The sequence below is a fragment of the Liolophura sinensis genome, chromosome 6 (assembly GCF_032854445.1).
Source record: "Liolophura sinensis isolate JHLJ2023 chromosome 6, CUHK_Ljap_v2, whole genome shotgun sequence".
NCBI lineage: Eukaryota > Metazoa > Mollusca > Polyplacophora > Chitonida > Chitonidae > Liolophura > Liolophura sinensis.
The window spans coordinates 70,971,611-70,985,050 of record NC_088300.1 but is presented as its reverse complement, the minus strand read 5'-3'; the positions used below and the strand labels follow the sequence as shown (position 1 = coordinate 70,985,050).

General features: G+C 39.2%; 1 protein-coding gene across 1 annotated transcript; it reads left to right on the top strand.

The window, feature by feature from the left end:
• Nucleotides 1-754: 754 nt before the first annotated feature.
• On the top strand, nt 755-12,472 carry LOC135468551 (uncharacterized). The gene is made up of 6 exons (XM_064746869.1): nt 755-1,479; nt 2,768-3,091; nt 7,184-7,372; nt 8,211-8,294; nt 8,648-8,773; nt 10,697-12,472. The coding sequence occupies exons 1-6, from the start codon at nt 1,410-1,412 to the stop codon at nt 11,863-11,865; spliced, it is 1,962 nt and encodes a 653-aa protein (XP_064602939.1). The 5' UTR covers nt 755-1,409; the 3' UTR covers nt 11,866-12,472.
• Nucleotides 12,473-13,440: the final 968 nt, after the last annotated feature.

The window sequence follows — 13,440 nt, the reverse complement described above, 5'->3', positions numbered from 1 at the left end:
TATATATATATATATATATATATATATATATATATATATATATATATATAGTTTGAACTATTGCAACTTTTCCATTTTAACTTGTGATACAGTTTCCTACGGCTACCACACGTCAGATTGTCAGTGCACAGATATCTGTCTATCTATGTCAGCAATGTGTATTTAACCTGGCGATGCACACTAACTCAGGTCTACATAAGAACGCACAGGGCCTAAACCTGACTATGTTATTAATACTGTCGACGCTAGTATGTAGGGCTTGGAAGACTGACGTCAAGCCTAAACATGCGTCAGAACGGAAAATGAAAGTAAAAATTCGAGTGATCTGTTTTAAATAAGTGAGTTTTCTCGAAACTTATAGCTATTTCTGAACACTTGTCTGACAAGTGGGTTAATTTTGATGCTAGACATAACACATTAAACTGACTCTTTAAACTTTTATTGCATATGCGTTACTACATTCATTTCGCTAAAAACACATTATGCCATTTCCAATTGAATTCATAAGGCTTGGAGAAAATGACCATCAGATTGGGTTGAATAAATCACGTGATCCTAACTAACCAACTGGCCGGGTCGCTTAGTAATTGACCGGACCGCTAACCAACTGGCCGGTCGCTGACCAACTGGCCGGGTGGCTGACCAACTGACCGGGTCGCTAACCAACTGACCGGGTCGCTAATCAACTGGCCGGGTCGCTTACCAACTGACCGGGTCGCTAATCAAATGACCGGGTCGCTAATCAACTGGCCGGGTTGCTGACGGACGGACAAACTGGCTGGTATCCTATTTAAAAAAAAAATGCTTCGCTCGAGTGAGTACTATCAATACACAACAGCATTGTGATGTGTCTGAAAAGACTTACAAATATATTGGTTATGTCAGAGGAGGTCCTTACTATAAATAAATACGCCTTTCTGTCAGCCCTGTCGAGAAGTCTGCGTTCCTAAAACAGTCGCCTGTCCTTCCACGAACGTTAGCCATATTAATGTGGCCAGGTATACGTGCGGACTTTTGGGGCTCAAACTAAAGGAACGCACGAATAACAACAGGCCTACTTCATGCATTATTTAATATTAGGTTATATGACCTCAAAACAAATTACCGGGAAGTCGCTAAGGTTTACCTGGAAGACAACTTGTGCTTTGAAAACTACCTGTACATAGAGCTGGGCGGTGTTTCCAAGAGCTCTCAGTGAGTGAAGATGAACGTGCAAGTCATACTACAGGTAACGGTCTCAGTGTTAAGTACTATCTGCAGGATCACACTCAGAAACTCACCGAACTCACAGTGATAACGAGGAAGTCAGAATTACAAGATTTCGTTCGAGATATTCAATAACGTAACCGCTGAAAATCACAACTTTAGGTCACTAAGCTGTTATCAACATTGGTTCGGTGTACATCTACATGGCAGGGACAGGAGCACCACGTTGTATGAGGATGGCATGGGTCCTTTTACTGCTACCCTTATGTAGAGGTAAGTGCTAGTTTACCACATCTGTTTGAATGGATGAACGGACTTTTAGCTAATTCTACTCAATCCATGGTGCTACAGGGCGTCTAATTTGCCATATTTCACCGGCTTTGTATGACCATTGTCAGTTATGACACTGACTCTAGTTTTCCCTCTATGTTGTAAGCTTTTATATATTAATGGACCGGTGAATGGGTGGTTCGATAGGCGGATGGATTGATGGGTGGATGGACAGACGCATGAATGGGTTATACCGACAAATAGACCGATGAATGGATGGTTGGATGGACTCACAGATGAGTGGAATTTTGTATAAAGAGACAGATATTCAAACAATGGACTGATTGATGTGAGAATATATATATGAACAAATAAATTCGCTAATGCACTGATAGATGGATGGATGGATGGATGGATGCATTGATGCATAGATGGGTGGATACATGGATGGCCTAAGGAAGTAATGGGCTGATTGATGAACGAACTGAGTAATGAATGGAGTATGGAGTGGATTAATGAATGGATTGATGTGGTGTGGATGGAAAGTTGGATGGAAAGATGAATAGTTGGATGGATGGATAGTGGGATAGATGAATGACTTTGACCATATTCAGCAAGTTCTGCTCTTCCCGGATGGAAAGGTGGATAGCTGGATGGAAAGATTGAAAGTTGGATAAATGGATGGATGGATAGCTGGATGGAAAGATGGATAGTTGGATGGAGAGTTAGATGAATGGGTGGACTTTGGAAGGATAGAGAATTGAACAAATCAACCTAATCATTGATAAGCTGACACAGTTCACTACAACATATATGCTGTGTATCTGTGTCAAAGTGTTATAAATATCTAATCCCTGCCTATATATATGTTTTCAACAGATTTCAGATTGTGTATGAGTCAGGTCAAATTCAGTCTATGATGCAAATATTATCTCACATATCTAAAAAAAAAAATCTAAAGTAGTTGAACACATAGACTGCAACACATAGACTTTCGGTTGTATCTTTGTAACGAACAACGGCCAAATAAGTGATCAAATTCACAAGTCCACAATGGCTGCCATTATTGATTTAACTCATGTGCTGGTCATAAATTATGGAATACTGAGCAAAACATATAATGACAGAGTAAACACTTGGAGATGAGTAAGGACAAAACGTCAGTCTATGAACGCTCCCACTTTTACGGTTCTGTAATGACTGATCGTAAAGTGGAGTTTATAGTACGGTGTAGGCTAAATCAGAAAGTACATACATACATTGAACAGCTGTATATTTTTTTAACTTTCAGTGTGCTCTGGAAGCGACCTCCTTCACTATGTCGTTGCCAATGAAACTGAGGACTTCGTTTCTTTGCCGTGCAATGCAAGCTCTGCGTCTCTCGGCCCTCACCAGGTCACGTGGTACAGGCAGAGGAATGAGCGAAATTCAGTAATCTTACAAATAAACGTAACAGGCTTCATGATGAGTTCCGCGGAATTTCAGAACAGAATCGGTTTTGGGGAACGCTGGTCAATGCTGCTTGCCGCTCCCTCTCTCTTTGACTCTGGAAATTACACATGTGAAGTTGATGGTAACCCACCAACAAAGGCACACGTGCAGCTGAAAATTCAAGGTAAAGACATCGCACGCAGTAAATAAAGTGTGCAAGTGTTTTGTAAGTATATATTGTGTATCTAACCAAAAGAAAAATGAGTTTCTAATTAGCCTTTATTTGATGGAGTCTTCACAAAGGCATTTATGTGGCGGTTTTTCGCAGGAATCAGTACGATTTCCACCACTCAAAAACCTGACTGACATTACAGTCAGATTATCACAAATTATACAAATAAGAAATAAAGCCGGTAACACACAAGAGAGAAGCGGTCATCAGTTTTCAATGGTGCCGGGCAGACAATGAATATTCCAGGCATGAATTCCATATCCATAAGTTCAAATTCGTAGTCCGTGAATGAGTTCCAGGTCAAATAATTAAACAAGTATCTCAGTCGCGCTTGAACTGCAACTATTCATAAAGGCATCATGCTGATGTAATGACCATGGCTACCTTTACGGCACCTAGCCCCAGGTTAAGCGGTATTAGATACAGTTTGAAAATGGCGAGTGTTACAGACCCTAACCGATCAGATTGTGATTCAAAAGTAACGGACGATTACGTCTTTCCCGTTAATATGTAAAGATCTCATGCTACAAAAGGCGCCATCTATGATGTTATGATGTGGTTGATCAAAATGCAGATCGCCAGAGATTCTAAACGCTCTGTCCATACCTGCCAACGAGAGTGTTATACTCATTGTAAAATTTTAGAAACTTAGAATGAAGGCGTTTGATGGAGTATCCTTGACAAACTAGTTTTTGAACTAGCAATTTGTGACGCAGATTAAAATCATCACAATTAACGCAAGATCTGACAAATGCTACAAGGCGAGATATGTATATGGACCTTTTGGTATAGTGCTATCTAAATAAGGATAATTTACAATATCAAAATTTAAATTATCCCTTTTGTCGTATAGGCGGCGTGAAAGCAGACCTTGCTCGTCTTTGTACAAATATAGAGCCAAATAAGATGTACCTTCAGGACTATCTGTTGTCTCCTTTAAATCCAGTGAAGGCGGATAGATTTCCTTCACCGCTTCAGCAATATGGGGTTATTTAACGCCAGTAGATCATCAATATACCGCTTGGTAAATGAAAAGGATCGAGCTTTAAAGATATTACTTTTAAGTAATTTCTGCATATAGTCGTATTCATATGAAAACAGGTATAGGTCTGCCAAAGGAGGCGCACAATTGGTACCCACTGAAATACCTATGCACTGTTGGTAAATGGTATCTCCGAATTTCTCATAGATGTTATTAATGAGAAATTCATGTAATTCAATAAATAATGTAACATCCCTTGAGTGGTAATCTTTATAAAGAGTAGAACTAAACAAAGCCGTATTGCTTCTGATGTTAATGTAACGGTGACCTGTTTTAGTAAATGCTTTAGTTCAAAAAGATCTTTGTGAGGAATCGTAGTATAGAGAGGAGAAATCCCATGTGGATACGTCTTTGTACGGTATATGCATATGAGCATCAAGTTCTTCTGTAAGACGTTTGGAGTTGTTAAGAATCCGCATGCAGTTGACACCTGAATTTTTTGTTATGGCACAACAATACTTATTCCAAAATGACTTTCCTTCTTGTAACGCTTTTGTAAGTAGGGTTGACAAGAGTTTGATGGTACAGCTTCTTGAACCTGCAATAAATCGAGCCTTGTTTGGGGATTTATTCATTTTAGGAATCCAGTTGTGGTATTTCTGTATGACGGGTAGGTTATTTATGCGCCTTTCTTTAAGAAAGGTTTTGTGTTTGTTAAATAGTTCCTCCAGAGTACATGTAGTAGCAAAATACGTGGATGTCGTTGTAGATGTACATAGCTATTGAACAAGAATTTGATAATAATAATTCTTGCAAATAAAGATGACATTATTAGGAGCCTTGTCTGCTACAGTGATGACAAATTTACCATGAAGGTCAGCGAGTGTTTCTTACATAGTGGGATCCCTCAGAGGCTGTTTAACTTTAGGTAGAGCATGAATGTCTAGACGGTGTATAGTTAAACTAACCTTCTTTTTGACAATCGTTAAGTACCGAAGAATCCACTTTGTCCCGTTTTGACCATTTTTTAACATACTCCTCAAGTGCCGAGATGATATTTTTTTGGTTTGGTCGAATGTTGACATTTCTCTTTTCTCTATACTTAGGACCCCTCACAAAGAGATTCCTTAGATCATGACTCTCAACAATATTAAGGTCACCAGTCAGGACATGTTTACATTTGTCGTAGGTAAAAACTGAGGATTCACAATCACAGTTATAGCCGCCAGAAGTGTACGCCGCCAAATCGAACTCTTTGGTGGCCTGGAAATAATTGAAAATTTTGGAAGCGATAGGCTTTGTATACTCATAGGATATGCAAGGTGGTTCTAGGATATTAAAATAATTAGGCACAGCACTACGAACATCAGGTTCATTAAAGATGCGTGGTAGGTTAATTAAATCAAGGCCACTGTCTAAATACTTTATCTTCAGAAAGAGTCGATCGTGTTGAGTTTGAATTGTAGTTACAGGGCGATACAATCGAAAATACGATATGTCTTGACACAGATGTACAAGGTGAGGTGGAACATTAAAATTGTGTATGTTATTGGATCCGTCTTGAACTACCTGTTTTAGCAAGTTCAATGGCAGTGCATATAATACCGTGCGCAGAGCTTGCATGCTATTGGTGTCATACGAAAATCCTACTAAATAACTAACTGTAACGTGTTTGTGAATCATGTTTCTGTTGAACTTCCTCCTACCATGACTGCGAGGTCTACCTTTATGGTATTTGAATAAATTTGTTATGATGGAGTCATGTGGTTGGCTAGATGTTACATTGCCGATTCCCATAACGTTATCATTCAACCCATATGGGAAGACTGAACCAATCTCTAGCATCCAGAAAAGCTCACAGTCACGGATTTTACGTTCAAATTCGACATCTGTCTCATTTGTTGATGGATAAACCGATTCTATTATTTGAATGCTGAAATGGTCCCAGTCATTGTCGGAGGCAGAGAAATGCTTGCCTATTAGCAATTGTTTCTTGCGCACGGACTTACGGTGCCCGTTCACGGTGCCCGTAGATGTAGTTTCTGGGTGGTCTTCCCAACATACTGCTGACCACACTTCTTCCATGTTACCACGTAAATACAGTTGGACGCAATACAACTTAAGTTAACGTAGGAATTAATAGAATAACATTTACCAGTCAGTGAGGAAATAAAAGTGGCGGATGTATCAAATGATGGACATGTAGGCCTAAGACAATTGGTATGTCCACATTTGGAAATAGTTAAATGTTTGCTTTGGGAATTCAGTGTCAAACAGTCGTTCAGTTGGATAGAACACGGTTTGGTGGAAATACCATGATTAATGTTCTCAAACATATCCGGTATTTGGATGGAAATGGGTCTTAGAGCAAACGAATCATTTATTGACTCGCCCTGGGAACATGCACCACTATTCCCGGCGTTAGTCCTACACATATTGTTGTAGTCAAAGTCAAAGTATAACACCAGCTGAGTTACTCATATCTAATATACGTTACGCAATTACTTGGGGCTAAGTACAAAATTCTACTCTTGTCTTAAAGTTAAATCTGGTATTAAGTATGGTATTAACAGTTTGGAACAATGGTGTCCTGATAAATAGTTGGGCTACAAAGAGCGATGTGCAACTCTAATCAAAGTATTGGCTAATCATTGTCTTAGATTAACTTTTAAGCGTCTTTAACAAATCTGTATGTATGTATACCCGGAGTTTTAAGTAGAAACACATTTATTAATGACATTTTACAGTCACAGTAGGGTATAAATATATAAAAAGTATATATATATATATATATATATATATATATATATATATATATATAGATAGATAGATAGGTAGATAGATAGATAGATATATAAAAGTGATATTATCTGGTTTCATATTTTGCTTTTACATTGCATTTGAAAGAACATCATTTAATCTGCACGATAATGGGACAATGGGTTGTTTGTAACGTATTATTGTATAATTATGCCGTTATGCCACGTGCTTTTAACTTCTCTTTTATTTTGCACTGTTAGATAACAGACAACAAGTTTTATATTGTCCTATTACCAATGCAGGCCTGACTCATAGCTCACAAGAAGTGTCGGAAGCTTCCTCAACTGTTCCCTCAGTGATCGACGCTTTCATCGTCATACTGCTGGTCTGGATAGTTCCTGTCACTTGGCTCATTGTCTTCACCTTCCAGAGAAATGGCTTGTGGATCAAATGGTTCCGCTCCCTCAAACTACCGGAAAAGGTTAAAATCGGTGGGTGTAGTGCTATGAACGAAAGGCAAAATATTATGTCTTGACAATCTCATGATCTCACTCGTCTCATGGACATTCGAAATGAATTTCTGCTTTAATAGCAGGGAATTGTTAAGTACCACGTTAAACCCCAAGCACTCACTTAATAGCAAGGTATAGGTTTCTACAATGTACATGTACAGCAATTCAGTACTTGACAACTAACCAGAATTTAGTTTTGAATTCTGTGAAGTATGATATTTATTAGTATGCCTAATTTGCGATTTTGAATGTACCTTATTTTGAATGTACCTTATTTTGAATGTGGCTTATTTGTTTGGAATATTAACATACATGTGCTAACTTTCTCAGAGACGTATATATATTAAATTACTCGCAAATGAGTAATGTGACACTGAAAAGAACAGAGTAAGCTCTGAGGAAGGTTAACAGGATATTTGCTTGCATGTCTTTAATGTCTGTAATCTTTTCCACCGCCCTTTTATCTAGTACTGCTTCACTGAGACGCCTTACCGAAGGCAAGTAAGCCACTCCGCCCGAGCCATTATACTAATACAGGTTAACCTGTCCTTGCACTATCCACTTCATGCTGGACGCCAGGCGAGGAAGTTACAACTTCCTGGATCTACGGCTCCCGATGCGTGTAAAGTAATATTATTTTGGCTTCCTCCTTTCTGAAACAGTTATATATCTGGCTAAGCATTATTTTAGTAGGATCATCGTGTCTTCCAAGCAAACCTCAAGCACATTCTTAAGACACAACAGACCAAAACTGCAGGGTACACGTAAATATAAAAAATAAAATATTTTCTCACATCCTGATTTTTCTCTTTGCTAGGCTGCGCATTCTGCGGATTACTGTTGTCGTTTGCAAGCCTGGTGTGTTTGTCTCTCTACCTGACTATGGGAAGGCCTGGACTCTGTGAGTTTCGTATTATTTTTTGTTGCTTCTTTTTGCTTCTGTCGTTTTTTGTTTGTTTGTTGTTATGAAAACTAAAGGCAGTGTAAATAATCTGCTGACCTTGGTTTTTCATTCGCTTTTGTAGATGGTCAGATGTTCATGTAAGATATCCATAGAACTGCATATTTGTGGGTTGAATCACCCAGACACATCATAGAAGTTGTAAATTATCTTCTTTAATATCAAAATAACGCCGCGGTATTATCGTATCAAGCAGTAATTATACATATCAAATAGAGCGATCACGTGATAATTATGCTGCAATTATACATCGCATACAGTCCATACACTATCAGTTTCATGTCTCATTGTAGACGCCCTCTGCGGAGCCGGCCTGTGTCTGGGCATAGTAGGAATCATCTGCCTAGTGGTCCCGCTGCTACTCATTTGTGTCTGTAACCGATTTCATAGGACGCGGAGGACAAAGTCTCAGCTAGAAGGTAGGTCTGTTATCTCATGCTGGACCAATATAACATATATACTGGAATTATTGTCCATTAGATCATACACGATGGACCATTACACTGGAATGAAAGTCCGTTAGATCATAAACGGTGGACCATTACGTTGGAATGAAGGTCCGTTAGATCATAAACGGTGGACCATTACGTTGGAATGAAGGTCCGTTAGATCATACACAGTGGACCATTACAATGGAGTGAGGGTCCGTTAGATCATACACAGTGGACCATTACACTGGAATGAAGGTCCGTTAGATCATAAACGGTGGACCATTACAATGGAATGAGGGTCCATTAGATCATACACCGTGGACCATTACACTGGAATGAGGGTCCGTTAGATCATACACGGTGGACCATTACGTTGGAAGGAAGATCCATTATATCATGCATACTAGAAGGTACGTTCACAAGCTCATACATAGTGGGAAAAGGTTCCATATCGTACATGAGAAGGTCTGCCAGGGTATTCGTGGGTTTATTCCGGATTCTGCTCGGTTTCCTCCCACCATAATGCTGGGGTCCGTGCAATAAGTGAAACATAACACCAATCAAATAAATAAATAAATAAATAAATAAAGGTGTCATTTTCATGTAACTACCTGCAGGGATATTACGGGGCATCAACACTGGTTGACGACTTTGGTGACCTAATAGTTAGAGTGTCCACCGTCAGGTCATAGGCTACCAAAGACATTAAAAACGGCACTTGGTTTTGCTCCTCTTGGCACTCAGCACTGAGAAGTTAGAGTAAGGAAACACGATTGGTTGGCCCGTTACCAGTATAATGAGTGTAACACCGTATAACACTTTCCTTTGCTTTGGTTACTTTGGCATGGCATCTTAGACTGTACAATAATCCCTGTACGACGCTTTATGAAGGTGACCTTGCTTGATAGCTGTCGCGTTCAGAAAATTGCTGTACGAAGTTTTATGATATCACGACTGCTACAAGAGATTATATCAGTGATTACGAGAGTTTATGATAAATAATTGGTTAGTTTATGAGTTATAAATCGTCACATATAGCGGATACCACTGATTAAAATGATGGATACATCGGTTAAGTGTGAGGAACCTTTCTTTTGAACCAATTACTTTTCTGGACTCTTCGTTCCGTAACTGATGGATCGTTACATCTGACGTTTAGCTTTCAACAAGATCTTATCAGCTTTGGTATCACAACGTTTTGTATGTGCTCAGTTGCACTATACTTTGTGGAAGTACTATGTGACAACTTCTCAGTATAATATGCGGTTGTGAATTACAACCTGGCACCGTGCAGCAGGAGTACAACAGGCCCACCACGCGTTTAACAGATACGTCTGCCTTTCCGCTCAGTACCATAGAGTATCCTGTACTACTGCTGTGTAGTGAAAGAGTTATTATGTAATAATGCTTGGGTTCACTGACATTGGGACGTGAAGATATTTATTTATTTATTTATTTATTTATTTATCTATCTATCTATTTATTTATTTATTTATTTATTTATTTATTTATTTATTTATTTATTTATTTATTTGATTGGTGTTTTCCGCCATACTCAAGAATGTTTCATTTATACGACGGAGAGTAACTTTATGGTGGGAGGCAGCCAAGCAAAGGCCGGAAAATCCACAATCATCCGTAGGTTACTGTCAGACCTTCCCACGTACGACCAGAGAGGGGAACTTGAAGATAAGATTTTACATTAACGTGGTACATAATTATTTTCTTTAATACACCAAAACACGAAATATTGAGAGAATATTTTCACCTCTTTAGGCCGGTGATATTAAAAAGGTTAATAAAACTGAGTGAACTGCCTGTATGAATCGTTTATTCTGAATGCTTAATATAGTTATTCCGCAGTGGCTCTTTCTCTAGAGGTAAAGTGACCTTTTTTTTAAATTTCCACAGGATTAGATGACCAGGATGGTAATAATCGGTTGGTCAGTGACGAACGAGAGGGAAACCAAATGAACGACGAATCCGGAACTCTTTTGGGGGAAATAAGTGGGAAAAACAAACGTCGAACCCTTCCTAAGCACTCTTCCCTTCCGAAAGATGAATCACTTGTACATTCTAATAGGGGAACGCTTCCAAAATATGGATCGCTTCCAAAGTCTATAAAGGGAACCCTTCCTAAGTCTGGTGAGTGGATTCTACCAAAAGTAAGAGGAACCCTCCCACCAGACGTCCAAGATGATGACGACCGCGGGGACCAGGACAGCCAAGAAGACTCCGATGATGACACTGTTACGTCGGAAAGCTTCATAATCCAGCTGGATTGGAGTGAAACCATCATGGAAAAACCTTCTCTGGCGAGAATTAACGACATGATCTTTGTACCTGAGAACACCTTGTACCTGTGCGAAGATCACCGTTTATACAGTTACACTGCTGACAGTAACCAGTTTGATAAACTTCTGGAGAATGTCGAAGTACACTTTTCGGCGCTGACCAGTGATGACAAAGGAACACTTTTCATCCTGTGCCGAAGCGAGAAAGAAGGCTGGCACATTGCGTCTATCGACATAAAGGGGAAAGAGCGGAAGCATCGCATTCGTTTTAACCTCCCAGGATTCCCTGCAAGGTACAACTGGCTGACATCCGGTCATGGCGGCTTGTATGTAACCGAAATAAAGGCACACCAGGTCGAAATCTTTTCCAAAGTCGGCAAACGTGAACGTTGGTTTGGAGAGAAGATTCTTAGAACACCGACATGCATTGTTCAGAATAATCAGTTTCAAACATTTGTTGCGGATTCCAAAAATGGCGACGTTTACGTGTTTGACAAAGACAAAAAGTTTCTCTCGTCCCTTGGTGAAAGTTCTCCTCCGGATGTCAAGAAACGTTTGCTTGGTTGCCATAAAGTCACCATCACCGAGGAAGGCCGTATTTTTGTAGCCACCGCGACTTCGAATGTCATTTTAGTTTTTGACTCGAATTTTGCCCCCCTGGCTTGGTTATCTGTTGGAACCGAGTCAAGCGGACCGATATCCAGCATCATCTATGCAAATCAATCTCTGTACGTAGCTCAAGATGATAGTATTCATGTGTACAGCGAAAACAAAAGGCCTGAGTAATTGTAATATGGCTGAAGATACTGGGTGACGAATGAACACTGTTGGAGATCAGTGACCAATCAGATGTCGTGTTATAACTATTACTTCTTAGTTGGCTTGTAGAGGCAATTAATTTTATCGCATTTAGATGTTCGATACATAGCAATTTGCGTGTTTTTAAAGGTTAAGAAATACTAAGAAAGCGTCGTATAAATAGAGTGGAGAAGATGTATTTAACGTTCACCGTGTGGTCATTTTGTGGTCGTCTTGTGTTCATGCAAAGGCTTTTTACAACTTGTTTTTCTGATGGTAGTCTTAACCAGAAGCTTCCGACAGTAAACCATGGATTTGTAGTGTTTTAGGTACCCATGTACCTTATCATATTTTAGCACCATGTCGATATAGGATTTCCGCATAGCACTTTCCACCTCTGTTCCTTCTTACAGCTTATGATAATTCTGAGAAAAAAACCTGTGAATAATTATTGCCTAGATGATTAGTTTTACTAGTTATCAGTTTCAGTTGTCAATTAGAATGTTTTCAAGCAGTAATCATCGTAAGCTAAAATGTTTGTTTTGTAAGACTTAAGTCTGCATAATATTTGAGTAATAAATTAATTTCATTTTAATCTTGAAAGTGTTTTCTTCACTGCATGCCAAGTCTTTTCTAGTCATCATATTTAATAAAAAAAAAAATTTCACAACCACAGTTTAAACATCTTTCATGGAATCTTCAATAATCTTTTTTTTTTGACATAAACTTTACGGTTCGGTGAAGGCATTGCTCTGCCCGCCAAAAGTTATATATGATACAGTATTGACAACTTGATGTTATTTGTTGGCTTGGAATTTCTACATTATTATGCCACGTGGCCATACCGATATGAACGTAGTTCCATCTCAGTGGAACACCATGCTGAGGACAGTATGCATGACACTCCACCCCGTAACACTCACTGCTGGGAATCATTACATTTACGAAAACATATCAGTGTCATACTGGAAAGTTCAACAATCTCGATATGTTTCTGTGTGTATACCCAGGAAGCCATACCGGCGATTACATGATTTAGTCTCTGGAAACTATTATGGTTTGTCATCTTTCAAATAACCGAAAAAGGAGCTTGTTTTATATTTCTGTGGTCGGAAATGCAAAGTATATGTTAATTGTGCAGATATCTGGATATTGTTCCCTGCGAACACATTGTCTAAGTTTTAGGTACTGCCTGTAGTTCAAATCCGACCTTAGACAGATGACTTGTAGATTCCCCCGCTTTCACTGTTCCTTGTGCCATGGTAACAGCAAGGTGTCTCCTGCGCTCGTTTGGCCGTTTGTGCAGTTTAACCTACGTTGAAGAGCATTTGTTTGCCACCAGTGTTGTGTACACACCTTCACGATGCGCGGGCTAGTTTGTCAGTGACTTACACAGGGTTATTGTTGTTCCCGGTTTCCTCCACCAATAATACTGTCCACCATCGAATAAGTAAAAAAAATCATGAGTACAGCGTTAAACAACAGCCAAATAAATAAAAAAAATATATAAATAAATAGTTTCTTTTTCACGGAGGAGGCCAGTATTATGGCGGGAGGAAACCG